General features: G+C 57.2%; 2 protein-coding genes across 4 annotated transcripts in view; one reads left to right on the forward strand and one right to left on the reverse strand.

Annotated features, from left to right (window-relative positions):
- Positions 1-9,230, forward strand: part of ENG (endoglin) — a 29,250-nt gene extending 20,020 nt beyond the window's left edge. The window contains exons 6-15 of the mRNA XM_014529355.1: positions 23-149; positions 593-773; positions 1,010-1,149; positions 4,599-4,736; positions 4,963-5,001; positions 5,721-5,837; positions 6,165-6,416; positions 7,119-7,170; positions 8,223-8,324; positions 8,451-9,230. Of these exons, the coding sequence (XP_014384841.1) occupies positions 23-149; positions 593-773; positions 1,010-1,149; positions 4,599-4,736; positions 4,963-5,001; positions 5,721-5,837; positions 6,165-6,416; positions 7,119-7,170; positions 8,223-8,324; positions 8,451-8,575 (1,273 nt within the window). The 3' untranslated portion in view covers positions 8,576-9,230. The remainder of the gene's footprint in view (positions 1-22; positions 150-592; positions 774-1,009; positions 1,150-4,598; positions 4,737-4,962; positions 5,002-5,720; positions 5,838-6,164; positions 6,417-7,118; positions 7,171-8,222; positions 8,325-8,450) is intronic.
- FPGS (folylpolyglutamate synthase) overlaps positions 5,008-16,462 on the reverse strand; it is a 17,820-nt gene continuing 6,365 nt past the window's right edge. The window contains exons 2-16 of one of the 3 annotated variants that reach the window (XR_001359682.1): positions 15,149-15,277; positions 15,006-15,059; positions 14,860-14,924; positions 14,348-14,474; positions 14,122-14,202; positions 13,934-13,995; positions 13,742-13,844; positions 13,348-13,425; positions 13,015-13,162; positions 12,845-12,934; positions 11,971-12,112; positions 11,754-11,838; positions 11,260-11,326; positions 9,974-10,453; positions 5,008-5,136 (exon numbers count right to left, since the gene is read on the reverse strand). Coding sequence is in view for 2 of the 3 variants with exons in the window: in XM_014529356.1 (XP_014384842.1) it covers positions 10,044-10,453; positions 11,260-11,326; positions 11,754-11,838; positions 11,971-12,112; positions 12,845-12,934; positions 13,015-13,162; positions 13,348-13,425; positions 13,742-13,844; positions 13,934-13,995; positions 14,122-14,202; positions 14,348-14,474; positions 14,860-14,924; positions 15,006-15,059; positions 15,149-15,277 (1,641 nt within the window). In the remaining variant the exon portion in view is untranslated. Of the gene's footprint in view, positions 5,137-9,567; positions 10,454-11,259; positions 11,327-11,753; positions 11,839-11,970; positions 12,113-12,844; positions 12,935-13,014; positions 13,163-13,347; positions 13,426-13,741; positions 13,845-13,933; positions 13,996-14,121; positions 14,203-14,347; positions 14,475-14,859; positions 14,925-15,005; positions 15,060-15,148; positions 15,278-16,462 lie in introns of those variants that run through there. The other 2 variants (XM_014529356.1, XM_014529357.1) reach the window with 2 other exon arrangements.

Raw genomic sequence — 16,462 nt, forward strand, 5'->3', positions numbered from 1 at the left:
CGCCTGGTCTGTCTCCCCGCAGGCCCCGGACAGTGACGGTGGAGGTGAAGCTGAGCTGCACTTCAGGGGATCCTGACGCTGTGCTCATCCTGCAGGGCCCACCCTACGTGTCCTGGCTCATCGACGCCAACCACAACATGAAGATCAGGGTAAGTCTTGCTCCCGGACCCAGACAGCCGCGCGCAGGCCCAAGGCTCCCGAAGGAGAGGACCCAGGTGCCCTGCACCAGCTCCCCAGCCCTGAGCCTTTGCACCTGATGATGACACCTCTGGCCCCACCCTGTTCCTCGGTTCATACCTATCCTTCCTTCAGACCTAGAGGCCGCTTCCTCCAGGGAGCTCTCCATCATCCCCTTGGGAGGCCCTTAACCCAACCCACAGGCTCATGCCAAGTTCCTAGAAAAGCGAACGCCATGCTGAATTGAAGGACAAACAGTAGCCAGAAGATGAGGGGAGGGGGCCCAGGCAGAGGAAGCAGCAGGAGCAAAGGAGAGAGCACTGAGGCCTGGCAGGACCCTGGCTGGGCTGCGGCACCCGGGCCAGGCTGTGCCCCTGATTCGGACCCCCTGCTCCGCCTCTCTCCCTGTCGTTAGGCCACTGGTAACTACTCCATCAAGATCTTTCCAGGGAAGAGCTTCAGAGAAGAGCACCTCGTGCTCCCAGACACACCCCAAGGCCTGCTCGAGGAGGCCCAGAGGCTCAACGCCAGCAAGGTGGCGTCCTTCGTGGAGGTCCCTCTGGCCAGTGCCATCTCTCTTCAGGCCAGCAGCTGTGGTGAGCACCGGCTCCTTTCCCTTGCCCTCCTGCCTTCCTCTGCCCTCTCCCTGGATCAGGTGCCACCGTGTGGTGTGCACCCCCGTTCAGCTGTGTGAGTGGCAGGTCGCATCAGCCTGCGAGAGCCCCATTGCTCTCTCCTGCAACACGGGGACAGTGAGAGTAGCTACCCACAGACACACTTAGTGACTGTCCCTCAGTGACTGTCCACCTAGCCCGCCTCTGCTGCCCCGCAGGTGGGCTGCAGACCTCACCCACACCTGAGCAGACCACGCCTCTCAAGGAGACCTGCAATGAGGGGCTGCTCATGTCCCTGCTCCAGCCGAACTGCTCCGATGACACCATGACTCTGGAACTCAAGAAAAATCTTATGTGGGTAAGGGAATCCCTGCGCCTCCGGCCTGGCTGACAGGGCAGCTGGTCCCTCCTCTGACCTAAGAACCTTGGGGTCCTAACCCTGGATTTCTCACATCCTTCCCAAGTTTCGGTTTTCCCACTTGTAAAATGGGGTTGAAAGTGGTACCTACCGTGTGGTGAGAATTAAATAAGGTCTGACACGCTGGGCCAGCTGTGGTGCACAGTAAGTGCTCAATAAATAGCTACTAGGTCGTTGTCAGTATTCATTCTAAAAGCAAGCTGAGCTGAATGCTCACTGAGAATACCTCCACAATATGAAAAACAAGGATATTTATTTAAAAACTAGAGGTCCAGTGCACGAATTCGTGCACAGGTGGGGTCCAGCCAGCCCACCCCTGATCCAGCCAGATCGGGCCTGGCCAGCCAGGGGGGAGGGGCCGCAGGCGGTTGGCGGGCTGGCCCCGCCCCCTAGTCAAACTCCTGGTGGAGGGGACAATTTGTATTTTAGCCTTTTATTATATAGGATTATATAGTATAACACAGGCTTTAAAAAAAAATGTGGAAAAAGTAGAAAAGAAGAAAATCTCAAAGCCAGATCGGGCCTGGCCAGCCAGGGGGAAGGGGCCACAGGCGGTTGGTGGGCTGGCCCTGCCCCCTGGTCAAACTCCTGGGGGAGGGGACAATTTGCATTTTAGACTTTTATTATATCTGATTATATAGTATAACACAGGCTTTTAAAAAATGTGGAAAAAGTAGAAAAGAAGAAAATCTCAATCTCTCCATCCAAAGACAATGGCTACCAACATTTTGGTTTGTTTCTTTCTAGTATGGATTCTCTGTGTGTTTCTTTCTTTTATATATATATTGATTTCAGAGAGGAAGGGAGTGGGGGAGAGAGATAGAAACATCAATGATGAAAGAGAATCATTGATCAGCTGCTTCCTGCACGCCCCACACTGAGGCATGTGCCCACAACCCAGGCATGTGCCCTTGACCAGAATCGAACCTGGGACCCTTCAGTCCGCAGACCGATGCTCTATCCACTGAGCCAAACAAGCCAGGGCCTCTGTGTGTTTCTTATATGATGGAATCATATATACGCACTTGTTTGTCTCCAGCTATAGTCTCTTAATGTATTTTTAGAACTTTGACATATGCACTTAATATCACATTTAATGAGCACATGTTATTCCATCGTATTGACAGGCCATCATTAACCCCTCCTCCCTTGTTAGACATTTAGCCTGTTTCCAGTTCTGTAATATTGTAAATATGCAGAAAATGTCATTGTGCGGACTTTTTAAAATATGGGATTGTTTTCTTAGGCTGGATTCCCACATTAGTGAGATTGCTGGGTTAAAGTGAGTGAACTTTCTGGGAGTTTTGATACATGTTGACAGCCCACTTTCCAAAAGATGATTCCAGTTTTTACTGCTGATTTATGAGAGCACCGTGACTCTCTCTCTCTCTCGACTATAATTTTTGTTTAAAAAAACCTTTGCCAGTGTGGGAGGTGGAATGCGGTGTTCCAGTCTTATTTTAATTTATTCTTCTTTGCTTAGCAGTGAGTGTGGGCATGGCTCCATATGACTGATAATAACCTAAGGCTCTTTATCACTATGGCTTGGTATTTTTCTTGATGATTTTATGAGCTTTGTACATACAGGGGGGGAAAATGTGGGCCCTTTGTTCTTCATTCTTACCGAAATAATTCCTCCTGGTTTGTTATTTAAATTTTGGCTGCAGTTGTTTGTAACATTTTGGATATTTGAAAAAATTGGGCCATTCTAGCTTCCCATCTTCCCCTTTGTGACGTCTTCTGGCTGTTCTGAGGCCAGAAACCTTGCTGCTGGAGCCTTGGAAATCATCCATGTCCTCTGGGACTTGTAGGACATTTAAGTCTGTGGTTAAGTCCGTGTGGGAGTTTTTTGTGGTTTTTTTTTGGGGGGTAGGGGGTATAGGGGCCTATATGAAGCTCCATCTGTCTGCTGCCTCCTCCCCTGCCTGCACCTGCCCCTGCAGATGTCAGGGAGGTGGGGGAGGGAGGTGGTGCGGTGACCAGCGATAGCTGGCGTTACTGTAACCCAGTCCCAAGGGGCTTGGAGACTACACTGTCACCCATCCATCTTTGGAACATTACACTGCACTAAAAAGAATGTGCTAGATCTATACATGTAGACACAGAGAGATGCATATCATTTATCGTTCAGTAAGAAAACTAAGCCACGGCATAAAGGACAGTATGGTGCCATTTGTTAAAAATGCAAAAAAATAGCCCTGGCTGGTGTGGCTCAGTGGATAGAGCGACGGCCTGCGGACTGAGGGGTCCCAGGTTCGGTTCCAGTCAAGGGCACATGCCCGGGTTGCGGGCTCCATCCCCAGTAGGGAGCGTGCAGGAGGCAGCCAATCAATGATTCTCTCTCATCACTGATGTTTTTTTCTCTCTCTCACCCTCTCCCTTCCTCTCTGAAATCAAAATCAATCAATCAATCAATAAATAAATCCACACATTTCCTCTGAGTACATATGGCTGAATAGAAGAAAACACAAAGAAAGGGGCCTGAACAGATTCACCCCCAAACACGGGGCAGGCAGCCTCTCATGGGTTTATGGAAAGCGGTCAGCGTGCATGCGGATTTGAGTCCCAGGCCCGCGGTCACTGGGGCCTCACCGTGTAGAGCCCTTTGTATTTGGTGGGTTGATGTCTCCTCAGGTGTCCTGGGCAGCAAGGGGCGGTGGCAGTCAGGGACAGCGTTCTGGGGGTGAGCTGGCTGAACTCAAGGGGGGCCTCTAACCATCCACTCACCTCTAAGACTCTGAGATTCTTTGATGCTAAAAATGCGACTGAGAAATTTTAAGATTTGATTCTTCTAAAACAGGAGCTGGCAAACTAGGGCCCACTGCCTGTTTCTGTCAATAAAGTTTTATTGGCACACAGCCACACCCATGTGTACATATGGTCTATGGCTGCTTTCAGGCTTTGAAGGCAAAGTTGGGTAATTACAACAGAGACCACCTGGTCTGCAAAGCCTAATGTACTATCTGGCCCTTTAAAGAAAGTTTGCTGAGCACAGGCTGGCCCAGGGGCCCATGGTTCTGAGACTGGATTATGCTGATGGGGTCTGCATGCCCCTGGGGCTGTGAGCCATGATTGTATGTCGAACTCACATGAATTTTAAAATCCTAATAGTTCTGCATTTACTTTAATATATATTAGAAGGAAAACAGTACATAGTACATCAAACTCACAATGTCGCACATTTTATTGCTTAAGACAAGATTAAGTACAAAAGCAAGTCAAATTCAGGAACGGTATCGTCTTAAACGGTGCAGGATGACAAAATCTAACAAAAGCGGAGAGGGAAGCAGAGGGCTGTGGCCCTGGGTTTTGGTCTGTCCTTGGTGCTGGGGTGGACAGGACCCAGGGAGCCGGGTGCCTCCTGACGGTGTCCCCCAACCCTGGCCTAGTCTCTGAAGTGCGACATCAGCAGCCTGACCTTCTTGGACCCCCGCTGCCAGGCTGAGGACAGAGGCGACCAGCTTGTCTTGCACAGCACCTACTCCAGCTGCGGCATGAAAGTGACAGAAAGTGTGGTCAACAACGAGGTGAGAGCTGGGGCAGGAAACGGAGCGGCCTACTGGGTGCCCCCCGCAGGCACCTCCTTGATCTTCTGGGCTGAGGGGCTTTGGGGAGAGTGGGGCATGATGCTCAGTAGGAAGACAAGGCCCGGGTAGCCAGGGTTGGCTCCGCCTCCCCTTCCGTAAAACGGTGAAGTGGGTGGGGTGTCCTCCGTCATTTCTGGCTGACCGGCTCGTGGCTCTGTCTCTGCAGGTGGTCGTCAGCCTCCTGTCAAGCTCATCACTGCAGCGGGTGAGATGGATGGTCACCGTGCGAACATCTGGTCCAGGTCCCGGGTCCCCTCCAGGCCTAGGAGGGAGCAGGCCTCAGGGAACTCGCCCTGACCCTGGCACGCCATGTGTCTTCAGCGGGGCTCAGCTTCCCCTTCTGTAGAGCAGAAGCAGGACTGTCAAGGGTTAAGTTCTCAGCCACGCGAGTCAGCAGGTTCTAGCATATATTGGCTGTGTGGCCTTGGGCCCCAAGGTCACGTGTGTGAGCAGTGGCGTAAGAGAGGACCCCCTGTGGGGGTGCCTATGAGCAGCCACTGAGATGACACAGGGAAAGCATTTCACACAGGCCTGGTGCAGAGTGAATTCTTAATATTAGTTTGGTGTGGGCTTTTTGTTTTAAATATATTTTTATTGATTTCAGAGAGGAAGGGAGAGGGAGAGAGAGATAGAAACATCAATGATGAGAGAGAATCATCGATCAGCTGCCTCCTGCACGTCCCACACTGGGGATCAAGCCCACAACCTGGGCATGTGCCCTGACCGGGAATCGAACCGTGACCTCCTGGTTCATAGGTCGATGCTCAACCGCTGAGCCAGCCAGCCAGCCAGGCTGGTGTGTTTTTTTAAAGATGAGGGTGAAGATCAGGCATCTTCTCTGGACCATGACCCCTGCTCCTATCCCCACCCCCGCCCTCTCTGGGGGCGCCTCCCAGCCTGACCATCTCCCTCCGTCTCCCGCAGAAAGCAGTGCAGTGCATCGACATGAAGAGCCTCTCCTTCCAGCTGGGCCTCTACCTCACCCCGCAGTACCTGCAGGCCTCCAATGCTATCGAGCTGGGGCAGCAGGGCTTTGTGCAGGTACTGGACTTGACCACCCAGGGCTGCCCACTCCTGGGGTTTCTCAGAACCTTTCTTCCCACCGTTAGTACAGAGAAGAAGAGAATTCAACTTTTCAGAGACAGGAGGGAGCCAGACGGAGCATGACAGAGGGGAGAGATAGGAAAGGCAGAGCTCAGAGACGCTGAGTAGAATGTCACCGCCTCCTCCAGGCAGGCCCACGACGGTCCCACCATCGGGGCTCAGGGGCAGGAACTCTAGAATGAATCTAGCTTATCTCATGAGAGCAGGCAGGGTGAAGCGTTAAGAGTAACCGCTCATGCCTTGACCCCTTGCCTCCCTACGCAGGTGAGCATGTCCCCGCCGACCCCCGAGATCATGCCCAAACTGGACAGCTGCCAGCTGGACTTGAAGCCTGAGGCAGACACCGTGGAACTCATCCAGAACCAGGCAGCCAAGGGCAGCTGTGTGAGCCTGCTGGATGCCAGCCCCCATGGTGTCATGCGCTTCAGCTTCCTCCTCCGTGGCTACATGGTGCCCACGCCCAAGGCTGGCACCCTCAGCTGCACCGTAGCCATGCGTCTTGGGACTTCATCCCTGGTGAGTGGGGCCTGGGCCAGGACCAATGTCAAGGGTGGCTTTGGGGTGTGGGGGTTTCAGGAAGGGACACCACAGCCCAGGAGGATGTGGGACCAGGTGGCGAGGGGCAGAGCCAGTCAGGGTGGCTCCTGGCTCTCAGGGGTGCTCTTTCTGCAACCCCACAGCCTCTGATGACTTTGCTGTGTCTGCAACATTGGTCGGCTATGTAGCTGCAACCGTCCGTTCATCCACCCGTCCACCCACTATCCCTCCCAGGCATTCGTCCATAGTCCTTCCACCATCCCTGTCACCCACCCACCCACCCACGAAGCATGATCACCAGTGTAATCTCAGTGAACAGGAGGCCTCGGGGGAGAGGGTTCAGAGAGGAGACAACCTTCTGATTTTCTGCACTTAGTCACAGCGCTTCACCGTCCAGTGGGTCTCCTCTCAGGCGCTCGGCCTGGACACAGTCCTCTCAGGCCCTTCGCACAGAGGGCCTCTGGTTGTGTGAAACATTCCAGTAGCAGCCAGGGATTGTCCCCAACACACTCCCACAGCACAGATCTCCCAGGACCGGCTCGAGGGCTCCGGCTGGAAGTAGTGGGATGGGATGCAAAGCCAAGGCCCAGGGTGGGCTGGGACTGGGGCCCGGTGCCAGGGAGTAAAACCGAAGGCTGCCTCTCAGAGGCTGGGCCGCACACCGCTCTCTTCCTTCCCCAGGTCCGCAGGACCGTCTCCATGCGCCTGAACATCGTCAGTCCCGACATGCCTGGTGAGCTCTCCCCAGGTCTCTCTGGGGTTCGTGGCTGAGGTCAGAGTGGGGCACAACAGACGACCCAGAGGGATGGGGGCCTAGGCTCACAGGAGGGAGGACCCGAGAGAGAGCAGCCCCGGGGGAGGGCAGGACCAGGGCTCCCCAGCTGCCCGGAGTCAGATCCACAGCTGCATCTTCCGGATGGACAGCCTCCTCCGCTCCTGACCGCCCTGTGGGACAGGACTCCTAACCCCATGGTGGCTGGTTGACCTCATTGGGGGGATGGGGCCTTCAGACTCAGGTCTGGACGGGACAGGGGACAGAAGGCACCCTGGGGTGGTGCTGGCCTCGCCTTAAAGCCCCCGGTGCAGAGGATGGCCCTTCAGCCCAGCACCCTCCAGCCTCTGTTAGTTCCCTCTGGACCCAGGCCCCCACCAGACAGAAGAGTCCCTGACCCTGGAGGCAGATGTGGGGGTACCCAGGCCAGGCCAGGATGGAGCCCCACTCCCAGCTCACAACAAGGAGACAAGGGCTGATAACCCCAGTACATGGATAGGAACTCAGGCCCAAGGGGTGGCTGCCTGGCCCGATCACACAGGAGTCAGAGGTGTGGAAGGAATGAGGCTTGGAAAACTCAAGAGCAGAGCTAGAGAGGCCTCAGAGCTGATCTGCCTGTTGCTACCGGGGTATCAGGCTCAGAGGGGGCAGGGCCGGACCCAAGGTTACACAGCGAGGAGGGACGGGCTCTGGACTCCCAGACCCCACTTTTTGCTCAGATGATGCCAGCCAGCCTCACTAAAATGCATCTGCATCAGCACTGGGAGGCAGGGCATGGCCCCAAAGGCCTGGATAGGCCCTCTTGGCAAATGGTCACAGCAACCACAGCTAAGTGCCACGCATGGGTGTGTTGAACCCATTTGCTAGATGAGGAGACTGAGGTTGCTAGAGAAGTCAGGGCAGTGGGTGAGCTGGGACTCACACCAAAACCTGTGCTCCTGGCCAGTACAGGAGCAGGGAGCCAGGGAGGGGGCAGCAGCGCTGACCCAGCTGTCCCTCCCTTGGTTGCACAGGCAAAACCCTCGTCCTGCCCGCTGTGCTGGGCATCACCTTTGGCGCCTTCCTCATCGGGGCCCTGCTCACCGCTGCGCTCTGGTATATCTACTCGCACACACGTGAGTATCCCAGGCCCCCTCCATGAGTGCTCAGGACCCCTCCACCACCACCCGGGGGAGCCCAGCAAAGCCTCTGGGGGAGTGGGGAGCCCAGGCCGGGGCCCTGACCTCCGCCCCTGCTCCCAGGTCCCCCCAGCAAGCGGGAGCCCGTGGTGGCAGTGGCTGCCCCGGCCTCCTCAGAGAGCAGTAGCACCAACCACAGCATCGGGAGCACCCAGAGCACCCCCTGCTCCACCAGCAGCATGGCGTAGTGCCCAGCCTGGAGCCCCGGCCCAGCCGGAGAGACTGAGCAGCCACCAGCTGGGAACCACTGATCATGAACTCACCCCAGGATCCCAACCCTTCCACTCGACCAAGGATGGACCCTGCCCTCTGCCTCTTTCTCAGAGGCCTGCTGCCAGCGGGGGCACCAGCTTGGAACACCTTGGGGTTCCCCCACCCCACCCTGCAGAACCTTCAAGCTCCGTGGGCCTGGGGTACGGCTGCCCAGGACCACAGAGAGACAGAACGCTGCCCTATATGTCCACATTGTTGTAGACACCCAAGTCCCCGTTATCCTGAACGGATCCAGCCCTCGATGACCTGGGCTGGGCAGGAGGTGAGAACTCAAAAGACTCTGCCCAGCCTCCTCGGGCCAAAAGTGCCTCCTCCATGACCAGCCCTAACCACCAGGATCTGATCCCCGCAGCACAGCTTTGGACCGGCACAACTTTGGGGGGCAGGGGAATTGAAGCCTAGGAGTGCCCAGCCTGGGAACGGGGGAGCCTAGCTCCTTCCTGCAACTGTCACATGGAGACCCCCTCCCTCCTTGCCCATCAGGAAGGCAGCAGATAGGAGTGGACAGGCTGCCTGACCTGGGCCCACCCCGATATACTCATTACCAATAAATCAGACCATGAAACCAGTGCTAGGCTGGGAGAAGGGAAGGGGCCCCTAAAATGATGGGGGGAGGCAGCTCTGGGTTCAAATCCTGAACCTGCCACTTATTGGCTCACTGTGGGCAGGTGCCATGGCTTCTGTACACCAGCCACAGTTCCCTCGTCTGTAAAATGGGAACGAGAATTCTCAGTCACAAGGTCTCCGTGGGGAGGTCTGCAAAGCAGTGGTCGACAAACATCAGGCCACTGAGGCTCAGAAGGGAGGGGCCTGTCCCAGCCACACAGCCAGGGTCCTACACAATCCATTTTCTGTGCCACCACAGCCCCCATCCCCCTATTGTCTGCTGAGGGAGCTAGAGGTCAAAAACTCAAAGTAAAGACTTTAATTTAATCCAGCCACCCTCTGTCCCCACGGAGCCCCAGGCAGGGACCCTCTCCTTCCCCAGAAAGCCACTGAGGGGAGGGAAACGAGCGACCTACACCTGGCAGGACCCTAGGCCTGGCCAGGACGCAGTCTGGTGGGAGCTGGGCTGGACAGCCGGGCCGGCTACCCCAGGAGAACCGTTTCCCCCTTCTCATCCCCCCCCCCCCGCCCGCCCGCGATATCAGCAGGGAGGAAGGAGAGGCCAAGGCACCACAGGCTCAGCTCAGAGACAGGATGTCCGATCTCAACCTCCCACCCACCAGCCATCTATTTCACTGCCGGAGCCCAGGCCCCTGGGCCAGTCTAGACAGACAGACAGAATCAGGAAAGCAGAAAACAAAAGGCACCTGATGTGGGAGTTCACGGAGAGACTCAGGGCGGGTGTGGGAGGCCCCACCTCCAACCCCACGGCCTCAGCTACTGGGACAGGGAGGGATCCAGCAGCTTCAGGACGCCGCCCACCAGGTGCAGGCTTCCTGTGACCAGCACGTGGATGGCAGCAGCCTCACGGAGCACGCTGGCCCCGCTGTTTGCCACAGGGTGGGCGAGAAGGTCCCGTGGGGAACTGGGTGTCTGGAAGTCAGGGTCCCGGCCCTGGCTGATCCACTGCAAAGCATGGGAGATGCAGCTGAAGACGAGGGAGCTGGTGCCGTGGGTGTGGGGCAGGCGGGGTGCCAGCAGCAGGGATGCCGGCCCACCAGCCTCCGGGCTGGGGGTGCTCCAGAGGTCCGGGCTGGCCGCCTCCTCATCCAGTCGGCTCCAGTGCTGCTGGTGTTCCAAGCAGCGGAGCAACACCTGGTCCAGGGTCACCATGAAGTTCTGCTGGTCTGCAGGACACAGGGACGGCGCGTCAGCGAGGCGGGTGGGGGGAGGGCAAGCACGCTGCGGACACCTGCTTAAGTCAGGGCCTTTCCCATGCACTGTCAGTCCTCAGAGGGGACACTACGAGGAAACTGAGGTTCAGGGACTTGCCCAGTGGCTCAGAGCTGGTGACGAGCAAAGCCAGGCAGTTGAGCTCCAAAGCTGGGGCTTTGCCCACAGAGCACATCTCCCCACCCTCGCCTCTCTGCCTTCACCGGACAGGGGCCGTCCAGGGCATGCATGAGCCTTTCCAGAAATGCTGGTTCCTGGGCTCTCCAGACTCTCCCCAGGCAGTCTGATGTGGGGCCTGGGGAGCTGTATTTTTTATAATATTATTTCAAAAAAATTTTAATGGGACCCATAGTAAAAAAAAATACATTTTACAATGGCAACCCAGTACTCACATATGTGTATATTAATGTCTGGAGCAGAATCTTCATAAAATAGTACCTGCCCTTACTTTGTGCAAATACACAGATACTTTCCATTCGATTTCATTTAAAGTACAAAATGCTGGTTGAGACCCACTAACTGATTTCAAGGACCATCCGTAGGTTTTAACCTGCATTTTGGAAAATGTTTTCCCCGATAATTCCTTTTTAGTTTTGCAGCCACGTGCTGAATGTATCAAAGGGTATTTATACAGTGAGACAAACCCAGCTCCCACCCCAGACCTCCCGTTTGGAAGCCCCCACGGTCACCAGCAGAGCAGCCCACCTCAGGGCCCTGCACGCCCTGCCCACCTCAAGGGACCACGTCTGCCACCTCTCACCTGCGTTGCCCGTGGATGACACCTCCGTCAGGTTAGGGCAGAAAACAGCATAGTCAAACTGGCAGGGCTAGAAGGCCAGGGTAAAGCTTGGTGTCTGAGTCCTGAGAGGATGCCCACCCCCACCCCGTCTTCCCCACAGCACAGGGAGTCCCCCCACACACACCCATCTCTGGAGATGCCCTCCGCTGGGGTGATGCTGCATAAACCCAGCCACAGCACTTCAGTGCCACCCCCTGTCCCCCCAGCTACCCCAGTACCCCCTGCCTGGCCTGTGGCCTGGGCAGTACAGCCCATTGTACAGAGGGGGGAACAGAAGCTGGGGGCGGGGTACAGCGTAAGGTCACCTAGCTACTAAGCAGGCTCCAATTCAGGGATTAGCCCCAGGCTACAATGGAGGAAACGAGGCTCAGGGTGAAGCCACCACCGGATGTGGGTGTCACATGGTCAGAACAGGGCCGGGCTGCCTACCGCCCAACCACCCGCCAGCCTCTCACCCGCAACAGCTTCAGCAGGGGCGCCGGGTCCCGGTCACCCGTGGAGTTGAAGAGCAGGACGCGCACCTCAGGCACCTCAGGCCCACTGCGAGGCGAGGGGGAGACGGGAATAGCCGCACCTCCCACCCACCTTTCCCGCAGGAACTATCCTCCCTCCACTGGCCCGGCCCCGCCCCGTCCTGCCCCGAGGCCCCGCCTCTCTGGACCCGGCACTCACCTCTTGCGGCGGTGCTTGGCCTGGCGGGACCAGCGCACGCAGGCCTGCACGCTGCTGCAGGTGTGCGCGCCATCCAGGTACCAGGTGAGGGGCCCGCGACACAGTATCTGCGTCCGGCCAAGCCACTCCGTGTCCCGAAGCCCTGGGGGACGGGGCAAGGCCGCTCTTCAGACTCTCCCATCTTCTTCAACTCGCACACAACCCGCCCCACAGCACGCACCCCACCCGTCTGGGCGCTCCAAGGAGCTGATCAGCCCAGGAGCCTATGACCGGTGCCAGAGGGATCAGCAATTCTGCTGCCTCTTCTAGGCAGCCCTCAGGGGGGCTACTGTCACATATTAGCCCTTAGCGCAGAGAGATTAGGTCACAGAGCATGAGTCTTGGGACTGGGATGTGATTCAGGATCTACCCGGCCCCAGAGCTGTTTCATGGCCCGACATGGGGCCTGGCACACAGTGGGGGCACTGGAACCATTTGCTGAAGGGGTTTAACAGCCATGAGCACCTACTATGTGCTGAAAGCTTTGGGAGAAGCCTGACAAATATCACCGTTCTTAAGAATCTCATGGTCTTGTGATGATGATGACAAGGATGACAGTAACAGCAGCTACCACTGGCTGGGCACTTTATCTCATACTCGACAGGCTCTGGGCTCAGTCCCTTGGTGATGTCACCTCACAGTGGGTCCTATACTCATCTCATCTGGCAGGTGGGGAAACTGAGGCTCATAGAGAGTTCGTGAACTCGAGGTCAAGGAAGCTTACTGACTTCAGAGTCCTTTCTCTTGGGCACCATTATCGAGTTGACCCCACCTCTCGAAGAGCAAAGTGAGAAACATCTGAAGGGACCCGGCTGGGCAGGAGGGTCTAACTCACCAATCCGCATGTGGGATGTGGGCTGGAACACGGGTGCCAGAGGCAGCTGACACAGGAGGCTGGGCCTGGACGCTTTCAGCTCCCCAGTGCCTGGGGGCAAGGGAGGGCGGTGTGGGACTGAGTGTTCTCGGAGCCTCAGAGGCAGGCTCCACGGGTCCCTGCCCACTTACCTAGGTGGTCCTTTCGCTGCAGCCAGCAGCGGGCCAGCTGCAAGGCCAACGCGGCATTGGACCGCTGGTGCTCTCCCTCCAGGCCCAGGGTCAACGGTGGCCCCCCTTCCTCCAGGGCTTCCAGCGGTGGACACAGGTAGAGGGGACACTGCAGAGGAGTCAGAGGAGCTGCTGCTGCCTCTCTGGATAGGAGGCCCTTCCTGATGTCGTCAGCTCCTCCATCTTTCCCCACCAGCAAGAACCCAGCCCTGCTCCTAGAACCCAGAGTGCTCCGGCTGGGTGAGCAGCGGCCCAAAAGGATGAAGCGGCTCCCCAGCACTTCCAGTCACTCACTGAGATCTGCTCAGCACGCTCCCTCAGCACTGCCAGGGGCCCATCAGGCTGGGGCACGGTGAAGGCAGGGACGCCATGCTGTGGAGGACGGAGAGAAGGAGACAGGGCTGCTGAGGGTCCTCCACCTTCATCTCTGGCCCCCGCATCCCTGGGTCAGAGCAGCCCATTCAGCCTCCCCCATAGTACCGATGGGAACCACTTGATGGGGAGACTAAGATTGGAAATGAGGCTCAACTTGCTCCAGCCGCATGCAGAGCTGAGACAAGAACCCAGACCCCACTGATGCCCAAGTCCTCACCTGAGTCAGGATAGCAAGGACCTTGCCCTAGCCCCACTTCCTTTAGCTCTAAGGGCCAGGCCTATGTACCCGCCCTCCCTGGGGCTGCCCAATCACCTTGAAGATGCCCCCTTTCTGCCATGCGATCTTCTCCATCGTGTCCCCCAGAAGGCTAGTGTGGTCGATGCCAAGAGAGGAGACCCCACATACCACAGGCTTCCTGCAGAAGACCAAAGGGCCATGATGCCCCTGCCCTGGGCCACCCTGGGCTAGAGACCATCATCCCTCCCCACAAGCAGCCGCCCTCACCTGATTATGTTGGTGCAGTCATAAGCGCCACCGATACCCACTTCCACCACTGCCAGGTCCACCTGCAAAGGGTCAGAGGGCACGGCATGGGGTACAGGGCACCTGGAGGTCACGTGGGAGCCCCCAGCCTGCTTAAGATTCCCCTCCCCAAGGCCTTAGACACAGGGCTCTAGGGAGTGGACACAGACCTTCTCTTGCAGGAAGACATGGAAGGCCATGAGTGTGAGGAAGCGGAAGTATGCAGGCATGGAGACACAGCTGCTGCTGTCCTGTGGATAGGAACACGCCAGAGCCTGAGGTCCATGCAGCCTCTGCTCTGGGGAGGTGGGGTCCTGAGAGTGCAGTGCCTTCTGGGTCCCTCCCCCTGCTCCAGTGCCCGCTTCTGTCCCCCCACCAGCCCTGCTGTATGGACACCTTGGTCTCCTCCAGCCGATGGTAGAGGCGCCAGAAGTGCTTGGTGAAGTGCTCGGGGCTGATGGGCTGCCCATTGATGCGGATCCGCTCGCGCACCTGCACCAGGTGGGGAGAGCTGCCGGGAGACCTGAGGTCATCAAGACTCCCTGCTGGAGCCCCCCAGGCCTCCCCCCGACCCCCGCCAGAACTGTCTGTCAGAAACACACATCTGATCGTGTCACTGTCCTGCTGAAAACCCTCCTGTGGCTTCCCCCTGCCCTCAAGACAGTCCCAGCCCTTCAGCTCAGCTTCCCAGGCCCAGGTGAGGCTGAGGTTACTGGCCTGTGTCTCACCTCTCCTGAGTCCCTCGATAGTTCCCTGTGCCCCAGCCCCTCTGTGCATCCTTGGGTTGGCCCACAAGGTTACATAGGCTCTGGTTGAAGGCTGGGTTTTTATTCAAAAACTTATTTGAGGCTGGTTCTACAGCCCCCCAGAGAGCTGGGAGACAGATACATCCCTCCACACCTCAGTACCTAAAGAATCCCGTCTTCAGGCCATAGTTCCGGAGGATCCGTTCAGTGAAGGCACAGGTGGAGCCCTAGAAAGAAAAGTTCTTGTCTGGGCAGTCCCCACCCCACCCAGTGGATATGCTCTCCCTCCCCCGGATCCCGTCCTTCACCTTCCCCTTCGTCCCAGTAACGTGGATGATGTTCAGCTGGTCCAAGTCCTCCACCTGGAACAGAAAGACAAGGTCTTCAACTTAGCAACAGGACTCACAGACAAAGAAAAAGGGGGGGTGGTCACAGGCCCTGCCCACTTTACCTGCAGCCCACTCCGTGCCAAGTACAGCTTCATGGTTTCCAGCTGTGTCTGGTGGTCACCCCGCCGGCGCTTCACCTCCTCCAGGTAGCTGGCATTGGTCTGCAGGCTGTTGAGTGTGCGCACAGCATCCTGGCAACAACAGTCCCGGTGGCAGGTTAAGGATCACTTGGGGTCCACAGGGACAGGGGCACCCAGTGTACCAATGGCCAGGCCAGGGCACCCGCCTGCCGGACCAGCCCTGTTGCCCAGCTTTGAAGTTAGACACCGATGAGAGAGAAGTGGCATCATTCCAGCTCTGGCGCCAATGGGAGTGGAAGGCAGCTCAGCCCCACCCAGGGAGTGGCAGGCTAACGGGATTAGCCTTGCTTTCGGTTTCAGTTCCTCAGGCTGCACCCCTGGGGCCTTTGCTCTCATTCCCTCCAATGGGGTCCACCACTGTATTGGGCCCCTTCTGGGGTGGGACTAGAACCACAGAAGGCTCTAGAACTGGAGGTCTAGAACTGGAGGAATTAGCATAAGGAATTCCTAAAGTCTTCCTTCCATGCCTAACCCTGATGACTGGGGTTCCATATTCTGATCAAAAGTAAAGCTGCCTGAATATGAGGTGGTTTCTCAACTATTAATGGAGGGGTGGTGTCCCCACGTTGAGATAAGGTGATGGTTGTTTAAATTTGGGGGGGGGGGGGTTGGCCTGCAGGGATATTTAGTGTTCATGTGTGCAAACAGAATAAATTGGCATTCTTGTGCTGCTCCCCGCCTCTCAAAAAACAAAACAAAACAAAAAAGAAGAAGAAGAGTAGAGCCGCTTGAAGCCACCAGGTGGAGAAGAGGAAGTTGGGAGGGAGCAAGGGTGTGCCCAGGGTCGCCCAGCCAGGAAGGCAGGTAGGTCAGCCTCAGGAGGGCCCACACTGGAGGTAAGAGTGGGGGTGCTATTTATTTTCCCTCCGGACCCCAGGACCCTGATGGTTGGTTGGAGGCCCCGCCCCATCAAACTGGTGCCACCTGTCTGGCTGGCATCAGGCTCTGGTCTCCAGCAACCGGCCCTTGGCATAAAGCCAGGGGAAGTTTCCTGTTTTCCAGATTCTCGCCCCACCCCGCCCCACTGCCCCCGACTCCTAACTCCGGAGATTCTGGAACCCCCGGACCCAGCTGAGCCACCGGACCTCTAGGTCCTATCACCGGGCGCCCCTTCCCACTCCACCGTGGGGCACTTCCGCCTCGGAATGTCCAGGTTCGGCGGTGCAGGCCCCCTTCCCGGTCCCGGTCCCCACTCCCCGACTCCAGGCGGTCCCCGCCCCCGAGCTCCGCAGTCTC

The sequence above is a fragment of the Myotis brandtii genome, unplaced genomic scaffold (genome assembly GCF_000412655.1).
Source record: "Myotis brandtii unplaced genomic scaffold, ASM41265v1 scaffold68, whole genome shotgun sequence".
In the NCBI taxonomy this organism is placed as follows: domain Eukaryota; kingdom Metazoa; phylum Chordata; class Mammalia; order Chiroptera; family Vespertilionidae; genus Myotis; species Myotis brandtii.